Source organism: Bombina bombina, chromosome 6, assembly GCF_027579735.1.
Source record: "Bombina bombina isolate aBomBom1 chromosome 6, aBomBom1.pri, whole genome shotgun sequence".
Classification (NCBI taxonomy): Eukaryota; Metazoa; Chordata; class Amphibia; order Anura; family Bombinatoridae; genus Bombina; species Bombina bombina.
This window is the reverse complement of record NC_069504.1, coordinates 481530678-481547476: the sequence shown is the minus strand read 5'-3', so window position 1 is coordinate 481547476 and position 16799 is coordinate 481530678. Positions and strand designations below refer to the sequence as shown.

Genomic DNA, 16799 nt, shown 5'->3' with positions numbered 1-16799 from the left:
TCTGCTTTCCTCAGGGGGTTCAGCAGTCAGCGCTGCTTTGTGGATGCAGTCCTCAGGGGGTTCGGCAGTCAGCGCTGCTTAGTAGATGCAGTTCCGGGTTAGGAAGTAAGGTGCAGTCCGTTATGACCGGTAGATATTTAGTGCTCCAGTGACCTTCCACTTGTATTGGGTGATTGCAAGTTGGTTAGTGGAAGAGAAATTACCGGGTCATGGGACAGGAATTATATATAGAGAGACTATTCCTTCTTTGGGATATGTCTCAATGTACCTGTCCTAACCGGTATAGAATAATAGAAATGAACTGCACCAGCTTAGAGTGTATAGGTACAGGGTCAGCAGTCTCTCTACGCGTTTCAGCCGCCAGGGGCCTTTATCAAGAGATCTTTTTTTTTTTTTCTTAAAATAGTTATGTTATGTTTATTTATAGTTTAATCTTAGTTTTTTTTTTTATTTCACAGGAAAGTTTATTTATTTTAAGATCGTTATATTGTAAATTTATTTTAAAGTATAGGGGATAGTTAGATTTAGGGGTTAATAGTTTAATTTAGTGTGTTGGGATGTGGGGGGGTGGCGGAAGATTAGGGGTTAATAGTTTTAGTTTAGTATTAGCGATGTGGGGGCCGGCAGTTTAGGGATTAATAGGTTTATTATTGCGTTTGCAATGCGGGGATGGCAGTTTAGGAGTTAATATTTTATTTTAGTGTTGGTGATGTGGGTGGATGGCGGATTAGGGGTTAATAGTTTTTATATAGTATTTGCAATGCAGGGGATGGCGGTTTAGGGTTTAATAGGTAGTTTATGGGTGTTAGTGTAACATTTTTGTTATGAGTTTTGCAAAATCTATAACTACTGGTCTTAGATGGCGGTATGGATCTTAACGGTATAAGCTAGAACGCTAGCATTATAGACGGACCGCACAACCTGTAATAGAGGCCCAATGAAAATCCTGCACTCAAAATCCATTTTTTGAGTGCGGAATGAGGAGTTGTGTAAAGACTAAAATGTTAGGTATCCTTGTTAAAAGCTGATCTATACCTGGATGGATGTCACATCAGACTCAATACTGCTTTAACATAAGATTTCTAGCGCATACCTTTCAGCGCTCATAATAGGGCTATTGGTTCGCCTCTACTGCGTGAAACAGTTAAACATGTCTTATTCAGATCTACTCCGCCGTTTGCCTCACGCTTAGCCAGCGCATGGCTAATTAGAATAATATTGGGTGTGTCCAATGTAGTAATTGTCAGAGCGTAGGCTGCTCTGGTTTGGTGTGGTGCCTGTCACTCATATAGTCCCACAAATGTTATCTACGGCTGTGTATAGACCAGCGCTTACGCTAGTGTATGTTTAATGCAGCATATCTCTATTTATGTGGTAGTCATAGTATGTATACTAAGTGTTTAACATTTAGTCATGTTCATTCCTATTAATAGCCTACTACGTTGGCGTATAGGCATTAGTGTCCGTATCCATACTATGTGTTACATGTAGGAATAGAAAAATTAAAGCCGAGCAGTCCGTTTAACAGGACCTGTGGTAATGGGGGTTAGTGCCTAACTTGCTTAGCCATGATATGTATATGAGGTAGAGCTTCATTGTTCCATCCCAATGTCACATTCTGTCAATCCATTTATAATAGTGCTCAGGCCAAATAACTAGTACCTTTATAACCGAAGTGCTAGTGTGTACATCTCTAACTTTACTGTTTAATAAGCATAAACAATCCAAAGTGCATGTTATGTGGTCAACCTTGTGCCTGGTACCCTTAAATACCCAGTGTGTGACCTCTACAATAGCTCATCGGTCATGCACTTATAAGTGACAATCAAGGTGTCCCTCCTATGCAATCAGTAACCACCACCCCCTACACACGAAGGGCTATCATTAAATCCTAGATGACCATTACAATTACTACACTGGATACACCCAATTTTATGTTTAACTGCTACTCGCAGTAGAGGTGAACCAACGGCCCTATTATGAGCGCTGAAAGGTAGGCGCTAGAAATCTGTTAAAGCAATATTGAGTCTGATGTGACATCCATCCAGACAAACTTGAAAAGGTATAGATCAGCTTTTAGAAAGGATACCCAACATTCACCTAGATTATGAGTTTTGCGCTAAAGATTGTGCGAAAAGAACGGCAAAAAAAATTGCATGATTGCACTCTCCATAGCGCTGCCATTACGAGTTACTGAAAAGCCTCCTTGTGCTGTGCGTTATGCTCCATACCGCACAAAAGCCAAGGGCTGATTGGACGTGCTCGTGCATGCCTTCCCCCATAGACATCATCATAGACATAGACCCCGAGATGGATGAAGGTGCCGCTGACAGGATGAAGATGGATGTCTGGACTTCAGGAATCGTGAGTCGATATTCTGGGGTTAGTGTTAGTTTTTTTTTTGGGGTGTTTTTTTTTTTTTTTAAGATTAGGGATTGGCACTTTTAAAAGAGCTGAATGCCCTTCTAAGGGCAATGCCCATACAAATGCCCCTTTAGGGGCAATGGGTAGCTTAGTTTTTTTTAGAGTTAGGTTTTTTTATTTTGGGGGGTTGGTTTTACTGTTGGGGGGGCTTTGTATCTTTTACCAGGTAAAAGAGCTGTTTAACTTAGGGCAAAACCCTACAAAAAGGCCCTTTTAAGGGCTATTTGCAGTTTATTGTAGGTTAGGATGTGTTTTTATTTTTATAGGGCTATTAGATTAGGTGTAATTGTTTTTATTTTTGATAATTTCGTTTATTATTTTTTGTAAATGTAGTGTTTATTATTTTTTGTAATTTTAGATCTTTTAAAAAAAATTCTAGGTTTTTTAAATTTGTAATTTAGATCGTTTAGTTGGTAGTTTTTTTAAATTTTATTAGAATAGTTATGTTAATTTATAGTTTAAACTTAGTTGTTTTTTTTAATTTCACAGGCAAGTTTTTATTTATTTTAAGATAGTTATATTTTACTTTAAAGTTATGGGGGTGTTAGGTTTAGATGTTAATAGTTTAATTTAGTATTTTGCGATGTGGTGGGCGGAGGTTTAGGGGTTAATAGGTTTAGTAGTTATGATGTGGGGGGCTGGAGGTTTAGGGGTTAATACTTTATTATAGTGTTGGCGATGTGGGGCAGCGGTTTAAGGGTTAATAACTTATTAGTGTCAGGGAGCGGCGGAATAGGGGTTAATAATTATATATTTTGTGTTGGAGATGTTGGGGAGCGGCGGATTAGGGGTTAATAGGTTAATTTAATAGTCGCAATGTGGGTGGGCGGCAGATTAGGGGTTAATACATTTAATATAGTGTGTGATGCGGGAGGGTGGAGGATTAGGGGTAAATAGGTAGTTTATGGGTGTTAGTGTACTTTTTAACATTTTAGTTATGAGTTTTATGAAACATTTTTGTTTCGCAAAATCCATAACTACTGGTCTCAGATGGCGGTATGGATCGTGTCGGTATAGGCTGCCACGCAAGTTTTTTAGCTCGACCGCAAAACCTGGAAAATCCCGCACGCAAACATAATTTTTTTGAGTGCGGAATGGACGTTGCATTACAGGCTAAATTGCTTGCAGTATAGCTATAGTGCCGCAACTCGTAATATGCGTTCCTGGCCATTCCAGCGTAATGGCCAATTTTTCAGCATTAAAAGCAGTACCGCAAAACTCGCAATCTAGCCGATTATGAATTGCAACACTATGTACAACCTAACCTCCGGTCTTTTCATATGAAGGCAAGGGTGGAAGTTTCTGCTATTTCTGCTTCCCCAGCCCCTCTCAGTGGGTATCCCAGCCTAATCTCATAAACAGTGCTAACCTGGGAGCTTCTAAGGAAGTTTTTAAAAGGTTTTATACTGGATTTTTATAATCAGTATCTGTGCATATTATTCTTAATAGTAGTCTCTATTACATGCAGTTATATGACAATTAGTATATACTGTCCCTTCAATAAAAATGCTACCAACACAAACCAAAATAAGTGACATGAGAATTTAAATCAAAGTTGTGTTCTTTGGATTTTCTCTTATGTTATAATTTCTGTTGTTTTAAGTGAAACATTTTGAGCATGTTGTCATCAAGCCCAGTTTAAAGTGCATCTCTAGAGCTTGTTTGGTATTCTCAAACAAAATGCTGGACCTATATATTCTCATGCATTATTTTAAATAAAAAGTTTTTAGCTGCTATTCAGAAACAATATCACACAAATACTGGACTGCACATTCTCAACGATTCTTTAGAATTCACTCACTTGCTCCTGGTACCACCAATAGATAAAGACCTTCTAGTGTTGCAACCACAGCTTCTCCATACAAATTCTTCCAAGGAATTTTCAAAATGAGCTTATCTATGAATTAAACAGAAAGATTAACTCTCTGTGAATAATAAGAAAGAAAACCCATTGTTAATTATATGTCATATGTGAAAATAGTTTTTTTGGTAAACTGTGAAATGACTAATATTTGTTTTCAAAGGGACATGAATGCCAAAATAAAACTTTCATAATTTAGATGGAGAATATAATAATAATTAAAAAAAAATCCAATTTAAAAAAAAAAAAAAAAAAAAACATTCTCTCCTCTGGCGGACAGCAATCCGCTGCCCAAATTTAACATTGCACACAAGCGCTATTTTGCACTCGTTTGCAACTCTGCCCCTACACAGCCGATCAGGTGGGGACAGAAGCTGTCAATCTCCCTAATCGGACAAGACCAGGGCATTGAAATTCTCCATCTAAGAGGTAGAGAAGAAGGTAGGGAAGTTTGATAAATCCTGACTGCAGGTTCTCGCGAGTAACTGCAATCGAAGGTAGGAGAAGGGCTTGTAAAACCTAGCCATTTATGTCCACACTAAGAAACCAGTCCTACTGAGCAAGTGCAAGAGTACACACTATACACTTACACTAATCTGTGATTGGTTGATGTCTGTCACGTGATACTAAAGACTGAATTGAAAGGAAGCTGAAATGTCAGTAATTCAAATGGTCTTTTAAACTATACATCTGTTCATTATTCAATTCCTCTATTGTTACAGTATTTCTTTTAATATTGCAGATGTAATCTAAAATCAGCCAGCTTTTTAATCTGCAAAACTGATAAAAATGATAGGGTACATACATTTTTTATTTACTTTATATTTTTGCTTTAAATAAATCTGAAATTATGTTGTAATATAGCTCTTGTTATACTTCAAAATGAATTAAAATTGTGAAATAGTAAGAATGTGAGAATTGTAAAGAGGCAGGAAAAAACAGGTGTGGAAAGGTTTCCTTCTTAAACACATTTCTCCTAAGATATAGATTCACAAATAATTTAAAAGCATGTAATGTTTTGTTTGTGAGTAGTAAACCCCGCCCCCTGTTTCTTTCCATTCTTCTATCCCTGGGCCTGTAGTTGGGACTATCATGAAATAATAAATAATATTTTATCAGTCTAAATGTTTTCTTTCTATAACAGGTAACATTAAAAAAAGCAGAAATACAACCTTGAATTCATGTGTCTATCATTCTGAAGAAACATCATGCTATTCTCAATTGGCATGCTGTCCTCAACAAGGAATCTGCAGAACATACTTCTTGTAATATGAGCAGCCACCATATTTTAACATTAAGCCTTATCATTGGCATGTTTGTAGTTTCATCCAACATGGCATATGCTTGTACTTCTGCTAGATGATTCTCTAGGCCAGCCAACCAAAACTACAATGGAGAGTAATATATTACCCCTTAAAAAAGTTCTCTTGTGAGTGTTTGCATTTACTGGATACCATTACCAAGCTCATGTCTAAACGGATGCACCCTTGGTGAACAGAAGAGCCAGATCGTACATAGGGGCTGATTTATCAAGCTCCGTATGGAGCTTGATGCCCCTGTTTCCGCGCAAGCCTTCAGGCTCGCCGGAAACAGAAGACCGCTGCTCCATAACTTGTCCGCCTGCTCTGAGGCTGCAGACAGATATCAACCCGATCGAATACAATTGGGTTGATTGACACCCCCTGCTAGCGGCCAATTGACCGCAAATCTGCAGGGGGCGGCATTGCACAAGCAGTTCACAAGAACTGCTGGTGCAATGATAAATGCCGACAGCGTATGCTGTCGGCATTTATCGATGTGCAGCAGACATGATACGCTACACTGTATCATGTCCGCTCTCGCACTATGATAAATCTACCCATAGACTCCAGCAGCCAGTAACAACAAAATACATATAATAACATAATCAAGTTTTAACCCCAATAAATAAGAAAATTACCTATCTGTCCAACTTTGACTTTAAAAGGCACATCCAGTTCACTCTGAGGAGAGAAAACAAGCAAGATAATGAGGTTCAAAGAAGAGTTTAAACAAGAACAAAAAAATTACAGCGCAACATGGAAAAATTGTAATTTTGTTTCTAAAGGGGAAACCTAAAATGTAAAAAATTATTTGTATCCAGTGATAAAAAAAAAAAAAAATTTAAAAAAAAAATGTATCCCGTGCAAGAATGTAACAATTACATGGATTTTTACAACAAATATTAGAGAAGTAAACAGACACAACAAATATATATGTATAATAAGGTTATGGTGAAATTTCTTCAGTACCAAGTATGTTAATTCAATGTGCAGTACCTTTAAAAATGGACAACTGTTTAATACCTTTCAAGGTTTCAAAAAAATTTAAAGAATTAAAAACAAAATTTATTCTTACCTGATAAATTAATTTCTTTCATGGTGGTGAGAGTCCACAAGAAATAACATATGGAATTCAACTCTTCTCCACCAGGAGGAAGGCAAAAATTACCCAAACACCAAGAGTTTTAACCGGGCATTTCAGACAAAAACTTCCCCAAAAGACCAGAGCATTTTTGCCATCACTACATTTAAACAGAAATAGAGCCTTTTTTTATATTTACCTATCAAAACTATATATTTTTAGAAGACAACCCAAAGTGTTGATCTAGGCTCATTTGGATAAAATTCACGCCACCATTTCAACGCTAAATGCGATCAAATAAAAAAATAAATCGCTAACTTTGTAAATGATTTCAGTGAGAAACCTAAAATTGTGAAAAACAGCTTGTGCAATCATGGCACAAATGGTTGCAAATGCTTCTCTGGGATCCCCTGTGTTCAGAAATGGCATATAAGGCTTTGGCATTGCTATTTGGTAATTAGAAGTCCGCTAAATGCCGCTGTGCACCACACTTGTATTAAGCCCAGCAGTGAAGGGGTTAATTAGGTGGCTTGTAGGGTTAATTTTAGCTTTAGTGTAGAGATCAGCCTCCCACCTGACACATCCCACCCCCTGACCCCTCTCAAACAGCTCTCTTCCCTCCCCCACATCTTAATTACTGGCAGAAAGTCTGCCAGTATAAAATAAAACTTTTTTTTTTATTATATATTTTCAGCAGGGTAGTATCCCCCCTTACCTCACAACCCGCTCTCTAATCTTCCCCCCTCTATCTATTTGCTGCCATCTTGGGTACTAGCAGCTGTCAGCCAGTACCCAGTTTGCTGCAAATAAGGAAGAAAACATTATATTTAAAAATTTAAGTACCCATTTTTTTTCTGTAGTGTAGCTGCCCACCTTTAATAACCTACCCCCCCCTGCCCCTCCCAAATCATTTCCCCCCAACGGATCCCACAGAAGATACCCTTTTATTGCCTCTCCTCCCTCCTTCCCCCTCACTGTGACTTTTTTTTTCTTGAACGCCTGTAGCGTGGCGTAGCGGTCCCATCCTCTACAGCGATGGGCCGTGCACCCGCTTCCCTCCTTACCTTCCTACCCACCAACAAACGGCACCACCGCTGTACGATACAGAGAGGGACATCTCTGCAAATCTATTTCTGAAGTGCCCCACTTGTGGGGCATGAAGAAATAGCACAATCTCGCTATTTTGAGCGAGATCTCGGCAGAGAGTAACCCAGGACTGCAGTGACGTACAGGGTACATCGCTGGTCCTTAAGGGCCTAACGACCAGCATCGTACAGGGTGCAGCGCTGGTCGTTATGGGGTTAATACTTCCCTCTTCCTGATTCCCCTCAGTCTAACATATAGCCAAGCAAAAGGAGGAAAGAGAAGTGCAGGAAGAATAAGTAAGGTAAATTAGGTCTTGTGGACTTTCACCACCATGAAAAAAAAAGGAATTTATCAGGTAAGAATACATTTTGTTTTCTATCATAATGTTGACCAGACACAGCTGCCTGGAGAACTTTCCTGCTAAACTTAGCCTCCAAAGAGGCAAAAACATCAAAATGGTAAACGCTTGTGAAAGTATGAAGAGAAGACCAAGTAGCAGGTTTGCAAATTTGTTCCATTAAAGCCTCAATTCTAAAAGCCCAGGATGTAGATATGCATAGTAGAATGAGCCGTAATATGAAATAGAAGATATTTACCCGCCTCCAAGTAAGCTTTATGAATCAGGTTTTTTAGCCAAGAAGCCAGTAACCTTCTCACCTCTACGCGGACTGGAAAAATTAACAAAACAAAGCTGCAGACGGTCTAAATAAAAAGCTTGAACAACATCCAAATTACACTGTGTGCAGATTAGGCAAATGAGTATTTTGACCACATCATCCTCTTTATGCATGTTGTCTTACTCCAAGCTGTATAGGCTCGAAAGCCTGCTACCAATTAAGCATATTAGGTGATGTGCATCTCTGTAATGAGAAGGGGTGTGGTCTAATGACATCAACACCCTATATCAGGTGTGCATAATTATTAGGCAACTTCCTTTCCTTTGGCAAAATGGGTCAAAAGAAGGACTTGACAGGCTCAGAAAAGTCAAAAATAGTGAGATATCTTGCAGAGGGATGCAGCACTCTTAAAATTGCAAAGCTTCTGAAGCGTGATCATCGAACAATCAAGCGTTTCATTCAAAATAGTCAACAGGGTCGCAAGAAGCGTGTGGAAAAACCAAGGCGCAAAATAACTGCCCATGAACTGAGAAAAGTCAAGCGTGCAGCTGCCAAGATGCCACTTGCCACCAGTTTGGCCATATTTCAGAGCTGCAACATCACTGGAGTGCCCAAAAGCACAAGGTGTGCAATACTCAGAGACATGGCCAAGGTAAGAAAGGCTGAAAGACGACCACCACTGAACAAGACACACAAGCTGAAACGTCAAGACTGGGCTAAGAAATATCTCAAGACTGATTTTTCTAAGGTTTTATGGACTGATGAAATGAGAGTGAGTCTTGATGGGCCAGATGGATGGGCCCGTGGCTGGATTGGTAAAGGGCAGAGAGCTCCAGTCCGACTCAGACGCCAGCAAGGTGGAGGTGGAGTACTGGTTTGGGCTGGTATCATCAAAGATGAGCTTGTGGGGCCTTTTCGGGTTGAGGATGGAGTCAAGCTCAACTCCCAGTCCTACTGCCAGTTTCTGGAAGACACCTTCTTCAAGCAGTGGTACAGGAAGAAGTCTGCATCCTTCAAGAAAAACATGATTTTCATGCAGGACAATGCTCCATCACACGCGTCCAAGTACTCCACAGCGTGGCTGGCAAGAAAGGGTATAAAAGAAGAAAATCTAATGACATGGCCTCCTTGTTCACCTGATCTGAACCCCATTGAGAACCTGTGGTCCATCATCAAATGTGAGATTTACAAGGAGGGAAAACAGTACGCCTCTCTGAACAGTGTCTGGGAGGCTGTGGTTGCTGCTGCACGCAATGTTGATGGTGAACAGATCAAAACACTGACAGAATCCATGGATGGCAGGCTTTTGAGTGTCCTTGCAAAGAAAGGTGGCTATATTGGTCACTGATTTGTTTTTGTTTTGGAATGTCAGAAATGTATATTTGTGAATGTTGAGATGTTATATTGGTTTCACTGGTAAAAATAAATCATTGAAATGGGTATATATTTGTTTTTTGTTAAGTTGCCTAATAATTATGCACAGTAATAGTCACCTGCACACACAGATATCCCCCTAAAATAGCTAAAACTAAAAACAAACTAAAAACTACTTCCAAAACTATTCAGCTTTGATATTAATGAGTTTTTTGGGTTCATTGAGGACATGGTTGTTGTTCAATAATAAAATTAATCCTCAAAAATACAACTTGCCTAATAATTCTGCACTCCCTGTAATGACAACCTAAGATGGATTTAGAAAGAACGTCCCCTGAATAAGAGAACTGTGGGATATCCACCAGGAGAGAAATTGCCTGGTTTTGTAATCCAAATAAATTGACTGAGATACGTCTGTATGATTTCCATTCCACTGCTGGAGCTTACAGAGTTGAAGGGGACACGTGAAATTTGGCAACGGGGAAAGCGTCTAAAGCCATTACTATCAAACTTGCAAGATCCATGGACTCAACAACTGATGGATGAGATATGATTTGCAGTTCTTCACAGGCTTTCTTTAACTTTGCTCTGCAAATCTTTGTCAGCGAAAGGCACAGACATCAAATCTATGACCACTCTAAGAAAAATAACTCTGGTGTGTGGAACCAGAGAACTCTAAAAAAATTGATATTCCAGACATGATTTGTACTGGGCTCCTTAAATAGTTTTTCCTATATAATTTCAATGCAAATTCTACATGAAATACACTTTTTGCTTAAAGTGATGGTAAATTCTAGTGTTTCAAAAACACTAGGATTTACAATCACTAAAAATAAAGGCGACCTTCATTCATCAGTTAAAAAAGTGATGAATAGGTACCTTAATTTTGCTGCAGCTTCAGCGCTAACCTAAGCACCTCTATCAACCTTTTCAACGAGGCTGTGCTTGCCATTTGGCATTATGCCGCAGTTTTGTTTAGATTTTTAATTTAAATATATACATTTATTCATTTTTTTTTTTTCATTTTTTTTTTTTTAAATACTGATTTTGTTTTTGAGTCCTATTGTAATGTATGCATCACAACGTCCCTTTGAGAGAGACACTGTTCTTAAGGTAAAAAAATGCCTTTAGAGAATTTAATGGATAGTAAAGTCCAAAGTTTCAGATAGGGCATGTCATTTAATTCTTATTTACTTTTTATCATCAAATTTGATTTGTTCTCTTGGTATTCTTAGTTGAAAGCTATACCTAGGTAGGCTCATGTGTTAATTTCTAAGCCCTTGAAGGCCACCTCTTATCTGAATGCATTTGATGGTTTTTCATATAAACATTGTGCTCATGCATGTGGAGTTATTTAAGAGTCCGCACTAATTGCCTGAAATGCAAGTCTGCTAAAAGATCTGAGATAAGGAGGCAGTCAGCAGAAGCTTAGATTCAAGGTAATTACAGAGGGGTAAAACGTACATTTATATAACAGTGTTGGTTATGCAAAACTGGGGAATGGTAAATAAAGGGATTATCCATCTTTTTAAACAACAACAGTTTTGGTGTTTACTATCCCTTTAAGAAAGGGGATTCATAATACTGAAGAGCTTTCTTAGAAAATCTCACAAGCCCAGAGAGCTTTAGATCAGGAAAATTATATATATGGATTTATAATCATTACTGAAATATTCAGAAGAGCTGGGGGCTATAAAAGGTTTCCTGGGGGCGTGTCCAAGTCGTCACCATGTGCAGTTATGAATCTCAGCAGCTCCGTTTAGAACTTAAATTTCAAGCCAAATACCTGTATGCTGGCATTCAGTATATTATTATAACTTGAGGTATATACTAAGAAGAAGGTTTGGAGACATCTGACACCTTATCCTACCGTGATCCAGATCTTAGATATTCTAAATTGACTGAGGCTGCTGGTGGCGGCCTATACCATACCATCTATTCCCCCCCCCCCCCCGGTCAGACATCAGGCCGGGTAAGAGCAGCGTTTGCCTGCTAAGAGTAATGCACCTCATAGCCCTAGCTACACTCCCATACAACAGACAACTTCATCAACAGAGGTCGGGAGATTGGAAGTGTGACTTATTCTACCATGGAGACAGACGTATTGGTATTGCTGCAACAGATATCATGCAAGATGGCGGATCAGTTTGCATCCCTTACGTAGAGTTTGAGAGCAGAGAGGGATGACTCCTTGGAAGAGAAGGGGACATACAGGTCAACACTGACCTTAGCAAAGTTATAGTCGTTACTTCGTTTATTAGCAATCAATAATATGTGAACTACTTATTTAATACTATTTTACATTATATATGTATGGTTATCTTTCCTTTGTTCCTCATGTTCAATAAGCTACGGTCTCAGACCACTAAATGTTTCTTAGCTATTAAGTAGGCAAAGACCATGTGATATTACTTTGTTGTCATTAGTGTAACAAACTGTCATTTCCATGATATAAGGTTATACTTTACTTATACTATTATAATGTGTACTCATATCTATTTATGCTAAGGCCCAAAAGCGGACACTCTTATTATTATAATTCCTCTTTCCTACATCATTAGCCTCGACAGGTCCAAGAGTGACCCTTTAAGCACCCAAGGATCATCGATGGGAAAAACAAAAAGAAAATTTATGCTTACCTGATAAATTTATTTCTTTTTTGACACAATGAGTCCACGGATCATCTTAATTACTAATGGGATATTCACCTCCTGGTCAGCAGGAGGCGGCAAAGCGCACCACAGCAAAGCTGTTAAATAGCTCCTCCCTTCCCTCCCACTCCAGTCATTCAACTGCAGTTAAGGAAAGAAAAGAAAAACCAAGGTGCATAGGTGTCTGAAGTTTATAATAATTAACAACCTGTCTTACAAGAACAGGGCGGGCCGTGGACTCATCGTGTCAAAAAAGAAATACATTTATCAGGTAAGCATAAATTTTCTTTTCTTTTTTAAGACACGATGAGTCCACAAATCATCTTAATTACTAATGGGATCCAATACCCAAGCTAGAGTACACAGATGATATGGGAGGGACAAGACAGGGAACCTAAACGGAAGGCACCACTGCTTTAAAGAACCTTTCTCCCAAAAGCGGCCTCAGCCGAGGCAAAAGTGTTAAATTTGTAGAACTTTGAAAAAGTGTGAAGAGAGGACCAAGTTGCAGCCTTGCAAATCTGTTCCACCGAAGCTTCATTCTTGAATGCCCATGAGGAAGCAACAGCCCTTGTGGAATGAGCCGTAACTCTCTCTGTAGGCTGCTGTCCAGCAGTCTCATATGCAAAACGTATGATACTCTTCAGCCAAAGAGAAAGAAGTAGCCATAGCTTTCTGTCCCTTACGTTTTCCTGAGAAAACCACAAACAAAGAAGAAGACTGATGAAAGTCCTTAGTCGCCTACAGGTAAAACTTTAAAGCACTGACAACGTCTAAATTGTGCAGAAGCCGTTCCTTTTGAGAAAAAGGATTATGACACAAGGAAGGAACAACAATTTCCTGATTAATGTTCCGATTAGAAACAACCTTAGGAAGAAATCCTAATCTAGTACGTAAAACTACCTTATCTGAATTGAAAATAAGGTAAGTAGACTTGTACTGCAATGCCGAGAGCTTTGACCCTCTACGAGCTGAAAAAATAGCAATAAGAAATAAAACCTTCCAAGATAATAACTTAATATCTAAGGAATGCATATGCTCAAACAGAGCCCCTTGAAGAACTTTGAGAATTAAATTAAGACTCCATAGAGGAGTAACTGGTTTGAACACAGGCCTAATCCTGACCAATGCCTGACAAAAGGACTGTACATCTGGGGAATCCGCCAGACGTTTGTGTAACAAAATAGACCCTTTATGGAACTCGTCAATAAACCTTTCTCCAAACCCTCTTGGAGAAAAGACAAAATTCTAGGAATCCCAACTCTACTCCATGAGTAACCCTTGGATTCACACCAATATAGATATTTTCGCCAAACTTTATGGTAAATTTTCCTAGTTACAGGCTTACGAGCCTAAATCATGGTCTCTATGACTGACTCAAAAAAAACCCGCTTGGATAAAATTAAGCGTTCAATCTCCAAGCAGTCAGCTTCAGAGAAACTAGATTTGGAAGAAGGAAGGGCCCCTGAATCAGTAGGTCCTTCCTCAATGGTCTCCAAGATGGCAGAGACGCCATCTCCACCAGATCTGCATACCAAATCCTGCAAGGCCAGGCCGGTGCTAGGAGGATCACCAAAGCTCTCTCCTGTTTGATTTGAACAATTACCAGAGAAAGAAGAGATTATGGAGGAAATAGGTATGCTAGCTTGAAGGTCCAAGGGACCGTCAGTGCATCTATCAGTGCCGCCTAGGGGTCCCTGGACCTCAAACCATATCTCGGGAGCTTGGCATTCTGACGAGATGCCATGAGATCCAATTCCGGCTGACCCCACTTGAGAATCAGGTCGGAGAACACGTCCGGATGGAGTTCCCACTCCCCCGGATGAAAGGTCGGCCTGCTCAGGAAGTCCGCCTCCCAGTTGTCCACCCCTGGGATGTGGATCGCCGACAGACAGCAAAAATGGGCCTACGCCCACTGAATTATCTTGGCTACCTCCGTCATCGCCAAGGAACTCCTCGTTCCTCCCTGATGATTGATGTAAGCCACTGAAGTTATGTTGTCCAACTGGAACCTGATAACCTGGACCGTGGCTAACTGAGGCCAGGCCAGGCCAGGCGAGCATTGTAGACCACTCTCAACTCTAGAATGTTTATAGGAAGAATAGACTCTGACCGAGTCCAAACTCCCTGAGCCTTTAGGGAGCCCCATACTGCTCCCCACCCCAGAAGGCTTGCGTCTGTTGTCACAATCACCCAATCTGGTCTGCGAAAGCAGGTTCCTTGGGAGAGATGATCCAGAGACAACCACCATTGAAGAGAATCCCTTGTTTCCTGCTCCAGAGTTATTCAAGGAGACAAGTCCACATAATCTCTGTTCCATTGTCTGAGCATGCTTAACTGCAGAGGTCTTAGCTGGAACCGAGCAAACGGGATGATGTCCATTGCCTCTACCATCAGCTCGATTAGCTCCATACACTGAGCCACTGACGGCCGGGGAGTAGTCTGAAGGACTAGGCAAGTATTGAAAATCTTTGATTTCCTGACTTCTGTCAGAAAAATCTTCATAGACAGAGAGTCTATTATGGTTCCCAAGAAAGTTACCCTTGTGTCTGGAACTAAGGAACTCTTTCCCAAATTGAATTTCCCCCCGTGAGTTCTCAGGAAAGATAACACCATGTCGATGTGGGATCTTGCTTGTTGAAAGGTTAGCGCCTGAACTTGAATGTCTTCTAGATAAGGCGCCACCCCGATTGCCCTGTGACTGAAGTACCGCCAAAAGAGACCCCAGAAGCTTTGTGAAAATTCTGGGAGCAGTGGCCAGGCCGAAAGGAAGAGCCACAAACTGAAAGTGTTTGTCCAGGAAGGCAAACCTTAGGAACTTGTGATGGTCGCTGTGAATAGAAACATGGAGATACGCATCCTTTAAATCCACTGTTGTCATAAATTTACCCTCCTGGATTAAGGGAAGAATGGAACAAATAGTTTCCATCTTGAAGGACGGATCTCTTAGAAATTTGTTTAGGCTCTTGAGATCTAAAATTGGTCTGAAGGTTCCCTCCTTTTTGGGAATCACTCCCTGGGTGGAGAGGTCTCTTACACAATGTAAGAACGCCTCTCTCTTTATCTGGTTTGTAGATAATCTTGAAAGTAGAAATCTTCCTCTGGGAGGAAAACTTTTGAACTCTAGTTTGGATCCCTGGGACACAATCTCTATTGCCCAGGGATCCTGAACATCCTGGACCCAAACCTGAGCGAAGGAAAGTCTGCCCCCTACCAGATCCAGTCCTGGATCGGGGGCATACCCTTCATGCTCTCTTGGATTCAACAGCAGGCTTCTTGGACTGCTTTCCCTTAGTCCAACATTGGTTAGGTCTCCATGCAGGTTTAGATTGTTCCTGCTTAGAGGAGGAAGAGGAAGAATTTCCTTTGAAGTTTCAAAAGGAACGAAAATTACTCTGTCGACCTTTGTGTTTGTTTCTCTTATCTTGAGGAAGAAGATGACCCTTACCTCCCGTGTTATCAGAGATAATATCCGTTAGGCCAGGTCCAAACAAGGTCTTCCCCTTGTAAAGAATAGCCAGAAGCTTAGACTTGGAAGAAACATCCGCAGACCAAGGTTTTAACTATAAAGCTCTGCGGGCAAGAATAGAGAAACCTGAAATCTTAGCTCCCAGTTTAATAATTTCAAGGGAAGCATCTGTAATAAAGGCATTGACAAGCTTCAGAGCCTTTATCCTGTCCTGGATCTCTTCCAATGAAGTCTCAGTCCTGAGAGACTCAGAGCATCAAACCAATAGGCCGCCGCACTAGTGACGATAGCAATGCACGTATAGCTAGTTGCCATTGCAGACCCTGGTGAACATAAATCTTCTTAAGTAGACCCTCTAACTTCTTATCCATAGGGTCCTTGAAAGCACAACTATCCTCTATGGGAATAGTAATTCTCTTGGCTAAGGTGGAAACAGACCTCTGAATCCGTCAGAGGCAAAGCACTTTCTGAATCTGAGATTTGCCCCTTAGATGCTACAGCAGTACCCTCCTCTTCGTGTCCTTGGGAGGGTACCTCCGAAATTGCAACAAATGCATCAGAACTTACTGAATGCCTGATTTTCCTCTTACGTTTGCCCTGCAACATTGGAAAAGCAGACAATGCATCAGAAATAGTAGAAGACATGAGGGAAGCTATGTCTTTTAAAGTAACTACAGCAGGAGCTAGAGCAGAAGTGCAGGGCACTGCTTGAGCGGGCGGTAAATCTTGGGATGCTTGAGGAGAAAGCTGCGGTATTCCCTGAACCACTTCATTAAACTCTTGGACAGCATCAGAATTTTTTTTTTCTCTCTATAACTTAAAGTCCTCTCAATACAAGAGGGACAGAAAGGGATTGGTGGTTCCACATTTACATCAAAACATAAAAGATCAAGTAACACTCTACAAGTCTGCTTGGTCCATAATGAATCAGAATT

General features: G+C 40.3%; 1 protein-coding gene across 1 annotated transcript in view; it reads right to left on the bottom strand.

The window, feature by feature from the left end:
* VPS13C (vacuolar protein sorting 13 homolog C) overlaps positions 1–16799 on the bottom strand; it is a 1402311-nt gene that overhangs the window by 1303224 nt on the left and 82288 nt on the right. Inside the window, 2 exon segments of the mRNA XM_053719302.1 lie at positions 4226–4321; positions 6225–6267. Of these exon segments, the coding sequence (XP_053575277.1) occupies positions 4226–4321; positions 6225–6267 (139 nt within the window).